The sequence below is a fragment of the Gavialis gangeticus genome, unplaced genomic scaffold (assembly GCF_001723915.1).
Source record: "Gavialis gangeticus isolate Ggan-Ray unplaced genomic scaffold, GavGan_comp1, whole genome shotgun sequence".
NCBI lineage: Eukaryota > Metazoa > Chordata > Crocodylia > Gavialidae > Gavialis > Gavialis gangeticus.
Window position 1 is genome coordinate 49,137,062 of NW_017729034.1, and position 18,782 is coordinate 49,155,843.

The 18,782-nt window shown below is 37.6% G+C and overlaps 1 protein-coding gene across 1 annotated transcript in view; it reads right to left on the reverse strand.

The window, feature by feature from the left end:
* RYR2 (ryanodine receptor 2) overlaps positions 1–18,782 on the reverse strand; it is a 784,157-nt gene that overhangs the window by 160,535 nt on the left and 604,840 nt on the right. Inside the window, exons 80-83 of the mRNA XM_019526720.1 lie at positions 18,436–18,459; positions 4,484–4,583; positions 3,188–3,267; positions 1,532–1,608 (exon numbers count right to left, since the gene is read on the reverse strand). Coding sequence (XP_019382265.1) covers positions 1,532–1,608; positions 3,188–3,267; positions 4,484–4,583; positions 18,436–18,459 — 281 coding nt within the window. The remainder of the gene's footprint in view (positions 1–1,531; positions 1,609–3,187; positions 3,268–4,483; positions 4,584–18,435; positions 18,460–18,782) is intronic.

The following is an 18,782-nucleotide window of genomic DNA, read 5'->3' on the forward strand; positions in this document are numbered from 1 at the left end:
TAGCACAGGTAAACACGCTTTAGAGCAGTGCTTTGGTACCTACTTATATGTAGTACAAATTATGCATGATATTAATCCAAAGTCAAAGGCTCATGATTTACCACATGCTTCATTGGACTGGAGCCCACCAGAGTCAACAACATTTCAAGCCATGGTAACCCCACAGCTTAGCACTGTTCAGTATGTGAGTATACTCTAGATTATCCCCGGCTTCCCCAATAAAGGATCTTTGTGCTAATTAGAACCAGGTGTTCTTATCACAAGTCCTGGGATCCTCCAAAAATTATATGCAGTGGAGGTGCAGGGCAACCTGTCCAGTTTTACCTCTGGGAGGGGAGGGCCACACTAATCATATGTCCCAGGATCAGAGGGCACGGTGGAGGGATTCTGAGTGACCTGTATGCAGTGTGGTGGTTCACCATGACTTGGGAAAAATTGGTGTGGAGGGGAACTGTGTTTAATGGGCACTACCATTTTTGTTATTCAGATGGGCTAGACTAATCGATTCTTGTGGTAGGTGCCTAATAGCATGTTTGCCCAATGTGGACCATGTGTTTTATAGTCATACTTAGTGCTGGCTGCATGTATTCAACTTCATAGCTGGTTTCCATTGCTGAGCATATGCTATATTTGGCAGCAACATAATGACAGACTATGTATTTAGTGAGATTTCCTTGTATACCATTATAAGATGAGGGGCTTTTTTCCCCATGCCAGTGGCAGGGGTGGGGGGGGGGACCTCATCTTTTATTCAAGTAAACTGGGTACTACTAACTCTGGTCATCAATAAATGCATCAGTCAATCATAAATGTAAAAAAAAGATGCGAGAAGAAACACCACCTCAACCATCACCTAAAAATCATATTAAATCCAAAGCATATCTGCTATCACACCTAAAATCAAATTATATACAAAGCATATCAGATTTCAGGTACAAGGAGCTCCTTCCACAAAACATCTAGAAGCAGCTAAGAGATCCAAGAGTCCTAGATTGCAAACCTGAGTAGAAAATAGTAGGCAGATAGTTCTGATCTGATTGCTTTCACCTGCAAACATAAGCTTTTACTTATTATGACGAAGTGGAGGGGGCAGAATTGGGCCACTGAAATCCAAGAATAAATAGCAGAAGGCCACAAGAGTAGCAGCTTCTAAATAGACACGGAGTGGGGCTCTCTCACATGGGAGTAAAATATTAGAAAGGGCAATGTATTATGCTTCTTTCTGTCTTTTCTTTAGCCATTTCAGCTTCCATTATTCTTCCAAAGTTTCCAAAAAAAACTTTTCCTAACCTCCTGTTGCAACAGTTGTTGTTTCCCTGGGTATTTTACTGGGAAAAGTTCGATTTGATTTTTTAAATTATTTTTTAAAAGTTCCAGATACTGCTGTAAGACATTGTTGAAAACCTGAGGATATAAAGAAAACCCCCATGTGTGGGGCACGCATACTGTTCATGTTCCATCAGGTAATTCTTCCAACATTACAACAAATCCTCTAGCAATGCTATTAATAAACACATAGATAATGTCTTACCTGCAAGACTGCATAAGACCAGCAAGGCTCTGAAAGAAACCCACATCCTTTTTGTCCTTAAGGTAGTCCAGCATTTTCTGCAGAAAACATAAACCACATACTCATTGAATATGTTTGTTATCTGCTTTCTACATTGCTTATTATGCTAGCTGAAAAATAATGATGATGGCATATATGCATTACATAAAAAAGGCTCACTGAGAAATATCTTGCTACCATAAGTGGAATGGATTTTTTTTTAATATACACCAACCCTTCTGAAGAAGGCCATCATATTTTAGACTTTCCTGAAAATAAAAACAACACTAACCTCAGCATATAGAAAACTAAATACAAAATTTAGCACGTAAAATAGTTTCTCTTGTTTACTCTTTACAGTTTTATGCACATACACAAACATGTTAATTTCCTAAAATACAGAACGGAAGAGAGGAAAGGTTGTTATTTCATTTTTTTAAAAATATCTCTGATATTATGATCAAAGGGTTGGGGTGATATGACGATGATGTAAGAAAGAGACAAAATAGACATACTAACTGCTATAAAGGAAAAGACACTGCAAAAGCACACACTCAGATTGAAAAAACAGTGGCATCATTTTCAGAAGTACCAACATTCAGAAGCTGGTTATTAAAGCAACGATTCAACACTAAACCAATATTAATTCAAGCATGTATAGGCATTTTGAGGATTCAGATTGTTAACAGTTATTTTTTGTCAATCCAGTGTCTAAAGAGGACTGACTCCAAAAAAGGTTAACTATTTTTCAGTGCAGCACTACAGAATGTGATTGGAGCAGAAAGTGGCACCTGGGGCTGGAAGAGGTCCTGGACAGACATAATACTAGGATTGCTTTGCTGAAGCACTTGAAGCACTAGAAAAATGTAGCACTAGAGATGCAGACAAACACAACACATTCCCTCAACTGCCCAGCTCCTGCCTGGAGCACTTCCAGTGTGCTTTCCAGCCACAGAGTACAGGAGGGGATTGCTTGGACTGGAAGACCAGGAAGGGATGCAGCTGAGCCTGCTATAACCCTAGTTTTCCTGAACATTGTGTCTTTGCTTCTCCATCCTCAGCTGGAACCAGAGTCAGAGGAACTTGTAGGAATTCCTGATATTCAGCTTCAGCAGCACTCATTAACTGCCCACCCCGCTTCCTCTCCTTCTCCTCTTGGATGGATGGAGAGAGAGAAGAGCTGGAGAGACAAAAGCTGTGGGATGATGGGGTAAACAGGGATGGGGGGTGTCTCTGTGGACCCTATTACAGTCACTTGTAGCCCCCCTCTGCCCCCCATCACCTACCATGAGAAGCTCCTGCTCCGGGAGGATCCTACCACCTGACACAGAGCCAGAGCTGCTTAACACAGGCAACAAGGAGGCTGCACTAGGGTCCACAGAGCCTGGCTGTTAGGAATACACAGAAGGAATACACAGAATAACAAAATATACTCTACCTAGAGTACCAAAATGAGACTTTCACTTCATACTCCTCAGTCCTAAGGAAGAAGTGTGAGGACAAAGACCACCTGACAAACATTAGTCATATTGCTTAATGCACTACTGGAGGATATTCAGAAATCATGGCAAGGAGAACAATAAAGAACCTATATAAAGCAGTATAAACAAATGAATGGCTTATGCTCAAACACTATACCTGCTGAACTGTAGAGTTTCCTCCATTTAAGATGGCAATTCCAAGCTTTAGAGTAGCTGCAACCATTGGACCCATCTCACCTTAAAAATATGAAACCAATACTTTTCAGATCATATTTAAATGGAGACAAACTTATTCTACTAACTTATTCTGGTTTAAGACATGCACAGAATGCATTGATTTGAATAACAATATGCAGGAACAAGCCATTTAAAATAGTCTCCCTTGTAAAATAGATGCATCTGTTCTTCACCATCCTTAGTGTATGACTTAGACTTAGTCACACCACAGAAAATGGCAGCAGTGCACTTTTGAACTAAAACACCTTTTATTCGTTTTAGCTCAAAAGTACGCCACCGCCATTTTCTCAGCACTGATGCATATTTTGCCACTTACATAACTGTAAATGATGTAGCGCCAAGCACCTGGCACCAAGGTGCTTGCATGTGTAAAACTGCCCAGTAGGGATACACAGAATAACAAAAGGTGCAAACTGCACAAAAAAAGAGAAGAGAAGAGAAGACAAAAGACAGGACGAACTGTGTTCAATAATCATAAATCACTCTTCAATCATGACAGCCTCAAACAGTTGGTTCTGAGGTTGGACTCACAATTTGAAGTTGACTGTCAACTTAATTAGGTGTTCTCACTGTATGTATCTGTGGACAGACCTTTGACACTTCCTTAGGGATCGACAGTAAGGTGAAGTATTTATAGCATCTAAAGAAAATTATAATGGACAGCTTTGTTTAAAGAACACTGTTCTGGAAACAGAGCGCAGAAAGGAAGATGGAATTGATGAATGACAGGTATAAGGCGGTGTCTAGTTGACCAAAGCCTAAAGCTGTGTTTTAGCAAAGAACATTGCTGAGGAAGGGGATGGAAGAACAGATAATAAGTGGGGATGGGTGAATTTATTTGAAAAAGAACCAAAAAAAACATAAAGGTCAGAGCCTGTTTCAAATGCACAGATGCATAAAACCCTTCAATTTGGGGGCCTCGCTTGGCATTGCATACTCTCAACACACAACTATGACCAACCAAATACCTTTCTTTTACCTCCACAATATTTGGATTCCAGGTCTTGATCAGAAAAAACTAAGAAGTTAACTTGTGAGGAATCACAGCCAAAATTTGCTGGATAAGCTTCCAAATAAGCATGCAAAATTTGGATGTGTACTTGAAGAGAAACACAAACAACTTTTTCATAAAAATTAACAACTGGTTTACCTATCAAAAAATATGATTATTTAGAAGATAACCCCAAAGATCATAATTTAAGTGGCAGGAGTTTACCTTTGCTGGCACTGATAGTCTGAAGTACCATCTCCGCAGCACCCCGATCATGCAGTCTGGCTTGCTGGTACAGAAGTTTTTGCTTTTCCATTTCCTTTTCCTGAACAGAAATCCCAATCATTTAAATTAAGGACATCAATGGCTATCAGCTCTCCAACGATTTTTTGTTCTCTCTTAGTATATGGGCTCTATTGCAACGTCATAGACCAACTGAACACAAAAAATGGTACTGATCAAATACTTAACACATTAAACAATATTTCCCTCTGTGTTTTTCTTTCTATACTTTTAGTGCTTGGTTTATCTGGAACAAGTTGTCTCAGTTGTAAATATTTAGATTAGTTCAAAGCCCATAATTCATAGTATATGTACTGCATACATTAAACTGTCACTTTTATGCTATGGTTTTGTAAAACCTTACATTAATTATTACATTAATAATTTGTAAATTTGTAAAACCTTACATTAATTATTACATTAATTAATAATCTTCTACATAGTGACTATTACTTGATACTGCTCAGCACGTGGCTCTTGAGTTACAAGTTGTCACCAAATAACAGAACAGATCTTGGAGAATTTTTTTTTTCCAAAATGTATAATTAATTGGCAGTAGTATATTTTGAGTGTGAATCTGACTCATAAGACAGTATAGGTTTTCCCAACCCACATCATTCCCCCAAAATATATTCAATAGAATATATTGTGCCTTTATATATTGCATTCTCTGGTGGCAACAAACAATACTGCATGGGGCTGCTTGAGCGATGGCTGACGTTTGTTCTCTATAATTCAAACTACCACTGAAAACATAAAGAGAAAATAAAAAGCAAACATAAAGGCACAGGTCATTTTAGAGGCTTTCACAAAGTTAACTGAAGTTTGCTGGGGAATTGAGAAAGACTAAGCAGTATTAGTTGCAAAATGGAAGTTGCATAGAGCCCTATGAGAGCGAGTCCATCGGATGATGTGGTAGAAAAGCTTAGTCAATGGGACATGACACAATCATTTAGTATCATGTCCAAAAACACAATGGCCAAAACATGTATGACCTAAGAGCAGAAACAGCTGCAGCAGAGGTAGCCAGAGTGACAGCTTTGCTGCCATAAACTTTCCATCCAAAGTACAAAAAAATAGACACTGGAAGATGGAAGAGGTTTAAAAAATGAAGGCTTGCTAGATACAGAATATGAAAAGTAAAAATAATCAAGAAGAGGGGAAAAGTAGAAATGAATTTAAATGAATGAAAAAGTAACCTTTAAATTAAAGCAAACCAACACAGACATTTATGCTGTTACCAGAGAGTTCTCGCCGGGGCTGGCAAATTTGTTTCTTAAATCTTTGATAATATCGTGCTGCGGAAACAAAATTCATCAGGGTTTTTTTTTTCACACTATTAGAGCTCCTGTGGTTAAATTTTATGTTTTTTCCTTAAATTATGTGATAAATCTAAATGGTGACACAAAAAAGGAAAAAAAATATGGCAGCTTTGCTTTATATGTAGCCATGCTAACATCTGAAAGTTTTGCCTTCATGTTTAAACCTCTTCCTGTGGATTGAAAAACAAAACAAAACTACATACACACACACACATACACACATCACCAAATAATCATTACAACACAGTTTCAGTAAAACTGCAATAAAATATTTTCATCTGCTTTAGAGGTCACTTAAAACTGATAAACATTTTCCCTATTTTTGTTTTGCTTTGTTTTTAGACCCAACAATCTTTTATTTCTCTTCCATTGCAAGATTTATTTACTTTTGCCCCCTGCCTATATCAGCCATGTTGGATTTAATATCAAGGATTTTTTACTGATGGTGCAACAATGAAAGCTTATTAGCTTTCTCACCACTCAATCATTTGAAGATCAAGAAAATGTGTAGATATAATACCAAGAATTGCACAGCAAAAGAGAAGTAGGAAGAAACTCTACTAAAAGAATTGAAGACATGCTGGAGAGAAAGCTATTTCAAGGAGTTTGTGTGAAATGATGCCATTTAGATAAATCACCAGTGACCGTATGGGGCAGAAAACGAGCAGTTGATCAGTCCTTGGATAACATCTTCCACATCTCTTATTTCACCTTTTAGCCTTCTACATATTGCCACCATTGCAGCTCTAGGACTAGCATCTGTACTTAACAATGTTTTCTCAAGTTAGTCGCAAGTAGAGGAGGAATTAGTTTGCTATGTGGCAAAACTAGATGCTAAATCTGTTCTGCATTAATGTCTCCATTAAAAATTAATCTTCAAACACTTATCATGTTGCAGTATCCAAGATATACAATTTTTACTGATACATAGAAAAAAATAATTGCAGTACATCAAAATAACATTAGTTAGGGATTGCTGGCACAGGTTGATGATATTTTTATTATAAATCCCCATGTGTCCTATGCACAAAGAGATTTTTTAAAATCACCTAAACTTCGCGAGTTTATAAATGTTTTCTCTGGCTATGGGTATAACCAAGATTGATGCTGTTACTTTTGCATTATACATTTGCTGCTTCTTTACATTATGGAACAGAAATTGTCAAAAGGTTGAGATAACCAAAATCCTAATTTTGCTTAACCCAAACAAATTTTCTTCTATAGAAATATATACACACTTGAAAATAGCATGAAGAGTTTGGGCTTTTGCACAGTGGCCAGTGGCTTCAGTGTCATAAGAAAGTAATTATAGTCACAGCAATCCTGGAAGAATGGAGTATTGTTCTATTTACTCATTTTAGTAGTCTCATATATTTCCAAATTAGGGTGGGGCAGATGCAGTTAGTCTATAGCAAAAACTGATATTATTGCATAAGTTTTTAATGCAGGGCAGTCTTTAGGGCTAGGGACACATATTACATATAAACCGGTTTAAGTGATCAAAAACTGGTTTAAACCTGTAACAGAACAGATGTTCAGTGCACATAAACCAGCTTGAAAATGGCTGAAACTGGTTTGAGATCAACCAGAGTTGAATGTAGTATCAGACTTAATTGTTTTGGCTCAAAACGGTTTGTGCAAACAATGTCTGTCCAGACCCCTGGCTGGTTTAAGATAAACCAGAATTCCCCAGCATCTTGGCATACTCTCTGGGCTGGGCAGAGCTCTGCTCCACAGTAGGGCTGGCCCCTCCCCTCTGCTCCCTCGGTATAGCTCTGGCAGAGACTGCAGGTACAGCAGGGTCTGCCTGGCTTCCCCCCACTGCTAGCTGGACAAGGAGGAATTCCACTCCCACCTCCTGTATCCCACAGGCCCACAGTGGTATACTAGCTAATGCCAAGAGGTGCCTGTGTGTGAGCATCTCCATTTTCACTGGGACAGGTAGACATAATAGTGATGGCTTATGGTTTTTGGAGTTAATTAACAGGCCAGCTGGTAAGCTGTTTAAGAAGAGTTTGAACTAATGGAGAAAGGCTATTGTTTTGTTGATGAGGTGATAAACCCTGTTATCAGACCCTGCTGGTTTGTTCACCTGTCAATTTGCTGCAGACAGTATAAAGATGCAGGGAGGGAGGTTGAAAAGCTCCATACCATCAACAAATGCATGCACTGCACACCCTGCTTGCCTCAGAGTGCTAGCAGGGGGCTTGGGTCTGGTAACACTCCCGCCCCTTGAGCAGCCAATAGGAAAAAGCCTGGGATGGTGCAGGCAGACTTCCCTTATTGGAGCATCCTGCTGCAGCCTGGCCACACTCCGCTCAGCTCAGCACTACGGAAGGAAGGGAGGGCTACTCTAGCACCCCCCAGCTTCTAGCCTAAGCCACTGCAGGCATGTGCCTGAATTTCCTCAGTCCAGAGAGAATGTCTGTCTGGCTACAAACCAGTTCAGCCTAGCTAGGTTAGACTAACCTGCAAAGATTGAATCAATTCAGGCTCAGGCTTTTTGAATTTCTGCCCCTAGCCTAGAAGGACAAGTTCTAGGCCCTAGGTTGCCTGACTGAATTATGAAAGAAAAGGAAACTACCTTGACTATAAAAAAGATTTTTGCTTTACCTTCTCCCTTATTTGTGCTTTCAGTCATTTTAGTGTTTGTTACTCAAGCATCCAGTTAATCGTCAAGGAATCAGTACATACAGAGTAAAAGGTAAGGATTCTGTTTTCAGATAATATTATTTTCAATATGCTTTTCCTTGGATCACATACATGACTGAAATTTACAACCAACTGAAGAATACAATACAAAACTTGATCAACAATTTCATTTTCAGTAGTTTTCTTTCAAGTCATCATCACTGGAAACAGAATAATGAAATTCACAAATTCTCTTTTTTGCTTATTATTCAATAGAAGTTTGCAGGGGTGAGGAAAGAACATAATAGATGTTGTGTTGTTTCCAGCAATGTGTGGATTCTATAAGATTTACAGTCTTATTTTCTTGAGATGAATGAGACACATTTTCAAAAATAGGGTAACTGGATGATTTCAACAAAAGATATAAAAGATGTATTTATGCATAACTTATGTACAATTTATTCTTCCACAGTTCGCTGGCTGCCAGGTAAAGTCTTTATGAAAAGAGTTGCTTGGAAATGACTGTAGAGAATATTTGATGATGAAATAATTTTTGGCAAAAAAATCTGAGACCCGAGAAGAGTGGAGTTCTGAATTGTCTTATCTTGTGATATAATCCACACTTACAAAACATGGTTCTTGTTTATTTTCTCTAGCAGCACCTCTAGCTGCTATACCATTGACAGGTTGGAGTCTGCTCCTGCCATTTAGCTTAAACCTGTAGCTCAAGAAGTGAAGGTTCATGCTCTTAGAGTCAGAGGGCATGGGCCAAATACCCAGAGAAGACCTACCATGGATGTTTTTATAAGAGCAGGAGCTAGGCAAAAATCTTCTACAAACACACAAAAACAAACAAACAAAATGTTCTATTTTATTTTTAGAAGAAATTATGACCATAATTTGAAAGACCAAATAATGAGATGGAAGTTTATAGAGACTAAACTGTGGCCAGGTACAGACGTTAAACTTTTACCAATATAAGTGATTGGAAACTGGCCTATACCTGTAATAGAACACAAGTCTGGCGCACAGATTGCTTCAAAAATGGCAGAAGACTGGCTAAGATTTGCACACACCCTCTGCCAAAGGGCAAAAGTGTTCTGTTCGCTACCAATCTAAACGATGCCACTGACAGAAAACCATGTAACTTAGATTCCAAAAGCCAGAGGTGGAATCAATATCTGTACCTAATCCAAGAGAAGGTAAACAGAATCAGAGAAAACAGTGACATTAACTTCAAACCTATTCTGAAATGATCATTTCTCCTTTAATCTATCCTCAAATTATCTAGGTTCTACTTTATTCCCTGTGCTGCAGCACTAAAGGAGCTCTGCTTCTCTCTCCCACATTGTATACTAGACATAAATGTAGAGAACAAATGGTACTACATGCCCCTACACAATATATGTCACTGAATGCTTTGCATACATAAACCTGCAGGTCCCTAATGCAAAATCTGTGGGTAATTGTTTACATTTACTTTAAGATAGTTTGTTCTGTAGAGTGCGGTGATTTCTATTCCCAAAACAGCCATCTAGATATACATCAGCTCTAAAGAAAAGTACACTGGGAAAGGAAATGAACCAAGGCATACAAATTAGGCATAGAACTGTTCTGGGGAGGAAATTTATTTTATAAAATAACCTTTTCTATTCTACTTGAAAAAAAAAATTTGGCCACTGTAGTCTCATAATCATAATTCTGTTTCAGTTAACATCTTAATTCTACCATATCCAGGTTTTACCTAGTTAAAAGTACATTACTGAGTAGTGACATCTTGCTGAGTTGATGCATCTTTTCTAGACTGGAGTCCTGATAGCGCAATACAGAATATCATAAAGCAAGAGGATTTTTTTTAAAGAACAGATTAAAAAGCATAATTTGATGTCTGCTATCAGGTTTTCAGATACAGACACGTATCATTAAAGTATAACTAATTTATCTTGAAAAAGTTCATAAGAAAAGTATTTCTAGTAATATAAAAAGCAAGACTTCCTCTTTTGCTTGCAAAGCTTTCTCTGATTATACTTAGCAGTGCTGATAATACTGTTTCGCTGGGTTGCAAAATGAGAATCATTAAAAATTAGCAATTACAAATAGTTTATTATAGTAAAAGCGCTGTTATCTGGCATGAGTGGGGAATACTGGGTGCTGGTTAGGTCAAAATTCCGGTTATCTGAAGCAGCACAGGGTGGTGGGTGGCAGCAGCAGCTACTGCATGCAAACTTTCCACTCACCTTTTCCTGTCCCAGCCAGAAATTCCAGTTAATGGAGTATTCTGGCTTGTAGCATGCCAGATAACAGGGATTTTACTGTATAGAGCAAATTAGCTAGCATATTAACATGTACTGGCATACAACATTCTTCATCTAGTATGATGCAATATACAGAATGGAAATGGGGTGAGATATTAGGCACAATACACCCATAAACTGTTAACAGTGCAAATATCATGAATAAGCATATGCATGTGTGTGGCTGGAAATGACAGAGGTATATTTGTACAGGAAAAAAATGCTAAGTTACTAAAACTGAGAAGAAAGCCTTTAAGTCATAAGCATGTCTAAGGAAGCATGCCTATACTCTTTTTAGCACATTTCTGACACTGAACAAGTAATGATGATGAAATAAGATGTGGCTAATCAAAGTATTTTAGCTACAGTAAATACTTTTATCTGTTGTACCTTGATTGCTTTTGTGGAACCTAATCTGTACTAGTTACAAATAGCTATGGGAAAAAAGAAAAGACCACAACTGACTCCAAGGGTATTTGGGAAAAAGAAAAATTGGAAAGGGGGAAAAAGTCTTCCTTTTCCTAGCATAGGAATTCAGAGGAAGCAGTTACAATTATATAAATCAATCTCAGCTTCTCCATTCCCTACCTTTTTAAATAATTGCACTGAAAAAAACCCCTTAATGCTGCATGTTTCTTCATCTATATTATGAATAGATGGGGTAAGTATAGATATCTAATAGAAAAGACTTAGAATCAAAGAAAATACCGTTCTATATTCCCAAAGCATTAAAGCCATGCTAAAACTGCACAGGAACAAAGGCATATTGAGTTAAGTCTGTCACCATATATCTAATTCTATCTTTTTTTTCTTCTTGTCATGTCTCACTGTAGGCTTGTTGCATCTTTATTACTTTTATCTTGATATTAACGTTGCCCTGCAGTTGTTAACTTCATCTCCATCAATTTGAGTTCATGTTGTTTTGTTTCATGTTGCCTGCTTCCATATATTTGTATTGTTGATATAATAAATTTCATGAAAATACTTATTCTTAGATTGATGGATTTTATTTCAAGCATTTTCTAAACAGAAAAACACTCTAACAAATATTTCTAAAAGACATCTTCACAGTTTCCAATTTTTTCCTAAAATGTTGAAAAGATCAGTTTCCCCAAAGAACTTGCTATATAGTATGACATATTATTCTAAATTAATCGTCTTTGTTTAGACTTGAAAGGAATGAAGATATCTTTGAAAAAGTTGGAAATTATGTTTTTGATACTTTGTTAATTAAGTAATTAAACATACTTAAACTAATTTACCTCAAGCTGAGGACCAATTTAGCAGATTCCAATCTGAATGGATAAGAAATGGTTAGCATAATCTTTTTCTTCCATGGTAAAGTTAAAAAAAACAACTTGGGGAGAAGCAATATGCTCACATGATAATTTGGGAATTATTGCATTACAAATAACCAGAAAACAATAAAGAAGTTACAAACTAAATCACTTGGTTATATATCATACTTCTTTGTATCACTGAAGGACAATTTTTTCCTCTCCTCCGTGAGTGTTCAGGGTTCAACTAGAAACAGGGAACAACTTGGTTCTTCTGTGGTAGCAAAACCATACAGGAATTGGGAGCTCATAGCAGGGTAGAGGCAAAAAGTGTTGAAACACTTATGTCTCATTCAGGCTAAAGTCATAGAGGGCCATTCCATGCCCCTACTATATTAAGTTTATGGGAGACAGCTCAGAGGTGCTACTGCATGGAAGAGAAAGCAGTAGTATGCATAAAGTCGCCCCACTATTGCTCTAAGGATTTGGCTCTAAGATTTACATATACATTTTAGGGTAAGATTTCAACATTTCTTTCACTGAATATAATTTTCTCCTAAATAGAAAATGTTTGGAACAAGTTAAAAAGTTGATGTTTTATATTTTCCTCAAGGGAATATCAACTGTTCTCACTGAGCAACTGGGTTCTATACTGTGGGTCAGATGCTAGGGACAGCTAAATCTGGGTTCAGAGTCTTCAGATGGAAATTGTTGTGATATTGTTGTGATTTTTCTGTTAATAAAGTTAAGCCCCAAGATTTTGATGAGCGTCAACCTATAGAGTCTGAAGACTTTATTTGCTCCATGATGGTAATGCCACCTTCTCACAAACAGATGATCATGTGGCTGTGTACTTTTATATTTTCCCTTTTTCCATATCCAGTGGAATATAAAAGTGCCTTTAACCTTACTACTGGATACCCTTCCTTCAAAAGATAATGTTTTTCAGGTGGGGTCTGTATGTAAACTCTCAGGCTTCAAGTTAACAAAGCACTTATGCAAATTATTTACTCCAATCTATCTAGCAAAAATTTTTAAAAAAGAGCACACATTTAAGTGCTTTATTACTGAAGCCCCATTTGGCAGATAAGGACAAATCAAAGCAGGTATAATAACTAATAAGGTTTGCATTCTGCGAGCTCCACACTTGATGCCAGTTGGGACTACACTGGGCTAAACATTTTCAGCACATATCCCCTTGACTTGTATGGAGACACTATATGATATACGGATCCAAATGTGAGAATTTCAGAAACTATGGCCATAATAGGAGAAATAACCCCTATACAGCAACAGTCCAAAAAAGAAATGGGGGGAGGGTTAAGTACTTCCCCAGTTGTTACCAACAAGCCACTTAGAAATAGTTGGGAGAAAAAGACTGCATCCCAGGCAGTACAGTATAGCAGATGGTGAGGGTGGGGTTGCCTTAAAGATGCCAAAAGTGTTTCTGTGCGAATACTAGCCCTAAGGGGTGCACTATGGACACTAACTGGACCCTCTGACAGCTCACTTTGAACAAACCTCTTAACTGTTTTCCAGAGTAGTAATTTTTACTTTATAAAAATAGCTTCGAGCTATTATGATTGTGAAAAAAGCCTTCAGAATTGAACTGGTTCATTACCAATGCAGCAGTGAGTGTTTGTATATGAAGGAAGCATGAAACCATAGCTCTGAAATATAAACTGTCCCATTAATATCAATAGTTGCCCATTCTTATGCCAAAATTAAACAGTCAATGATTTAAATATTTAGTACTTCACTGATAATCAAAGCATAATAAAAAGCAGGCAAATATATTGTTTGAAATTTGTCATATCTGTGCTATCAGAACAAAGGCCTCATGTACCTTGATACTGTTTCTCATAGGAACACACTGTTGTGCTGAGCTGTATCCAGAATTTGCAAGAAACAATTGAACAAATTACTGAACCAAAGTGATTTGAATAAAATAGAAATACGAGGATAAAACAGTAAGCATTTTGTATCCTTTAACTGCTAAAGGTAAAGCTTTTGTCAGGAAAATAAATAGGGCTGTGCGAAATTTCACTGGCCATTTCATTCTGACACTGTCTTGACCTATTTTGAGGTAGAAACAGCAAAATCAGAATGAAACAAAGACCGTCAAAATAGCCTCAAAACAAAATGAGGCTGGCTGAAACATTTCAACCATAGGTTGGGGATGGGAAGTCAGTCCAGCTGGGCTGACTTCCCAACCCCCTTGCTAGATAGTGCCAGGGGCGGGAGGCAGCCCAGCTGGGCTGCTTCCCAGTACCCCATGCTAGATTACGCCAGGGGCTTCCTGGTGCCTTGTGCGAGATTGCGCTGGGGGCGGGAAGCAGCCCAGCTGGGCTGCTTTCCTCTCCCTTGTGCTAAATCACACTGGGGGTGGAAGGCATCCCAGCTGAGTTGCTGCCCAGTGCCTGGAGCTAGATCATGCCAGGGTGGGAAGCAGCTTAGCTGGGCTGCCTCCCACCCCGGTGCAATTTAGCATGGGACACCAGGAAACAGCCCAGCTGGGCTGCTTCCTGACCCCGGCATGATCTAGCAAAGCTTTAAACAGTGTCAAAACAGCCTTTCTGTTTCGATGGAATGGAGTGGAACAGCAGTTTTGACTCAAAATGAAATTTGAGGTCAAATGCTGTTCTCTTGAACCATCAAAACACAAGGTGAAACAGAACAGTGCCATTTCGTGCAGCCATAGAAACAAATTCAATTTGTGGATCATTTTGATACAATAAACAAGTATTACATAGAATAAATTTATAGATTTGACAGAATATTTCTAAACATGCCACACAAGCACGTTTCGGGACAATCCATCCTTCAACCTTCTAGATAAGCAATAAGGAGAATAGTTCTGTCTCAGCAGTACATGCTCAGTTCTCAAGGAAGTATATGGGAGCCTTGTGTCACAGCTGAAAAACAAACTGGCTTTCAGTTCTCAGTTTTTCATAACTCTATAAACATGCAAATGTATACCATTTTGCCTTCTTGGCCACATATATACATATACACATCACATATCTGCTATTAACTAGCTATCTGAAGCAGATCATTTGAATGTTAAGTTTGTCAAAAAGCTGCTCTTTATTCTGCTCCTTAAAAAAAGAAATAAGTAATGCATGCTTCAGAGGAGCCAATCAAGTGTTGTTCTGTAATACTGCTCTAATACAGAGCTAAATATCTTTAACTTTCTAACTAAAGGCCAAACAGTCACAATACTGTCATCTGTAAGAATGTAAGAGAACAATCTTTGTGTATGCAAGCTGGGTAACTATGTATATAAACACCCAGTCTGTGAATGCAAATATACATGCTTTATGGTTGAATAGATCCAGGTTAAGTTTCAGGGGTCGCTTTGGAAATGTCATCGTAACTACTATTCATTTAAACATGGATCTCTTTAGGATTTGTCGGGGGGCAATTTGTTTTTGGTTTGTTGTTTTACTTTGCTTCCATAAAAAGAGGGTGGTTCCATGTTAGGAATGGGAATCCTTTTTTTCCTCTCAGATTCTGTGTTAATCCAAGTTTGTAATATGTCCCCCTGCCCTTAAGTAAGAACAGCCCCAAAACTGAAGGAACACCCTAATAACTTATTCTGTTAAGATATCCTCTAAAGCTGACTTTCAACTGGTCTTTTCCAAAGAAGACCTGGAAGTTCTGGAGAGAGAATTTTAGAGCTCGTTCTACATTCCTGATGACTGGTGAAGGCCAATGAAAAAATACCTTTAAAGACTAGTTTGACTTTTCAATTCTTCTCCAAGAAACAACACAATTATCTGAGATTACTTGAACCTGGAACCTGCTCTTCTCATTATTCTTAAGAGAAACGTGTCTGAAGGACACAGTGTATGGTCACTCTCTTTATTTAGTTACCACAGGACATTGTTTTGGATGATTTCTAGCAACGTGGATCCTATGCTATGAATTTAATTATTAGTTTCTAATTTTAAAGAAATCAAGTATTTTTTTCTACTCATAGCCAGAGACTGGGTGACATGCACATCTTTTAGACCCAAAGAAGAAATCATTTGATCATTTAACCTCTTCTTTCCAGCTGTCCCCAGATTAAACTGCTTTATTTGAGTAGGGTGATATTCTGACACACCCAAACAGAACTCTCTAAAAACATCATTCATGCCACAAACAGAGAAAATTACATGAGACATGAGTTGGAGAACCCCTACTGATCTTTTATTACTGGAATTCAACGCCTTTAAAAGACTCCTATAATTCTAACTGCAGATGACACATAACAAAATGAATACCATACGTTTAGTGATGACTAATGTAGAGCACTGGAATTGTAACTCCTTACCCATTTGGCTATTACTCTTTTTTCTTTCTTTCTTTTTTCAAACACCCAGAAAAAATACGTAAACTACATTAAATATTGAAATTCTCATCTGCCCTTTTAATCCTGATTTTTTTTCCTGCCAAGAAGTAAAGCAGTGTCACTTCTGATATACCTACAGACTTCTGCTAGCAGGGTAGGAAATCCTGTACTGACAGAAGATGTAGACCAGAGCAAATGTTTTGTACCATGTGAAAGGTGTGGGATCATATATGAAGGCGTATAGATTATATGCTGATAGTACATTTAAAGTTTTGTCCTGTTTTTGTGGATTTGATATGCATATATAGGAATGTTAACTGCTTCTAAACACTGTTTTCATCTATAATTGCATAGGTAGGGACCTACCTAAATCACAGTTTCACAGATTTCACAGAAAGAGTAAAAAACAACATTGTTTGTGATTACTAGGATATCTGGCATTGGCCACAATTTTCCACAAAATCAGCCAAAAAAAAAAAAAGCAGTTGTTAGATAGACTGAGTGAAGGTGCCCTCTGCCAATCAGTGGTGAGGGATCAGGCAAACAGAGCAGTAGTGATGTAGATTGAATGAATGCACTCTCCACCAATCAGCAGTGAAAGGCCCCTCTACAAATTGGCGAGGCTCAGGGCTGCAGCAATATGCCTGTGAAATTAGATCTGGGCACACCAGGCAGGCTGCAAAAAACCCACTGTTTCACCATGATTTAGGTAGGTCCCTTTTCATAAACTTTTATAATGCTCTGGTGGTATTTCAGCTTATCACAGAGCATATTTTATCTATCAGCAGCTTCATAAATACCTTTTCCAGATAAAATCTAACAGAAACAAATGTATCCCATGCCAGGATATGTGGTTGGACCTGTGCGCATGTTCATGCGTAGGCTGCCTGGAGCCCAGTGAACAATGACAGTTGTGCATGCCCAGCCACAATCAACCAAGCATGTTTGTGTGAGCCCAGTGTACATCAATCCTGGCTGCATGCACACCACATGCTTGCACCTGTCATAAGAACACCAGTCTTAAAAAAAACCCCTAAACCCAAACTACCTCTTATATAAAAGGTCTATTTTTCAGCAAGTTTTGCATAGCTAGATAATGTTCTTAAGAGATATCAGTTAACAAGAAATTCAAAACCTTTAAGAAAATCTTGAGCTGGAGCTCAAATTCAAAGACTTTCTTTAAAAATACATGATGGCAAACCAAAGACCATATAAGAAACTCAACAGGCCAAAAACTGAAATTTCACACCAACTGGCCGCAAACTGTTAGAGAAAAACTGAAACAAATGCCCTAATTTACACCTGTGTTAAAATGAAACCTTAATCAAGACACGCAGTGCCCCCATAATTAAGGCTTAAGATTATGACAAACCATTTTCACCAAAGTTGATAAAACTATTTTTAATCAATTCACCAATATCACTTAGTCTACAATTCTAGATTTAGATTCCATTTAGTGAAGAAGTTTGGAAAGAATGAAAATCTAGTTTGTAGGATTTGAAATCATACAAAAATTGACAAACCCTTGATATTATGCTGGGTTAAACACTGGCAATGACTTTGTGGGCTGAAACAGAATCAGGTACCTTAGCTAAAAGTGTGGCAAAGTTGCAGTACATTGAAGAAGGAAAAATATGTCTGTATTTCCTTCAACTCCATGAAAGAAACATTTCAACTACATAAATAAATTGTCTGGTATCTGAAAATTGGATAAACTGACACATCCAGGGATGAAGTCACCAATCATTGTTAAATAAGTACCACTGATAAGAAATTAAGTTGATTTACAATATTCAAAGTTTACTGCATTTTTCCTAGGAAGGAAAAACAAAACATAGTATGACATATTTTGAACAATTAAACTTGGAGTTTAAAGAAGACTTTATTCAGATGAGAGATTTTGTGAAGATAAGTCAGGCTGGAGCTGAAAACGGTGCAAAACATTTTCAAGACCCTTTAGATAAGATTATCCAAGATGTTGGGTCTAAAATGCATAAAATTAGACCCAGACAAATACACACACATTTATTTTTACCTTGCTGCGTTGGGATCCTGTGACCTTAAAGAAGGGTGAGGACAAGAAGTGAAATAGCAATAAGCAAAGGTGTCCAATATATATATAGCAGATAACTGATTGACCAAATAGATACACAGAATTTTATTTCTCAAAAAATGTACCAATTATTTAAACAATCTTAACAGCTATGGATAAAAAAAAATCCAAAGAAGGTGAGATCCTCTCTCTCAGGATAGCTTAAATCCACAGAATCAGTAAAGAGATAATAAGTAATAATTTAGATACTAATGTGGCATAATAAATTAATGTTAATATATTTTTCCTGCAAATCCCCTTCATTGATTCCCACATTCTCTTTTTTAAAG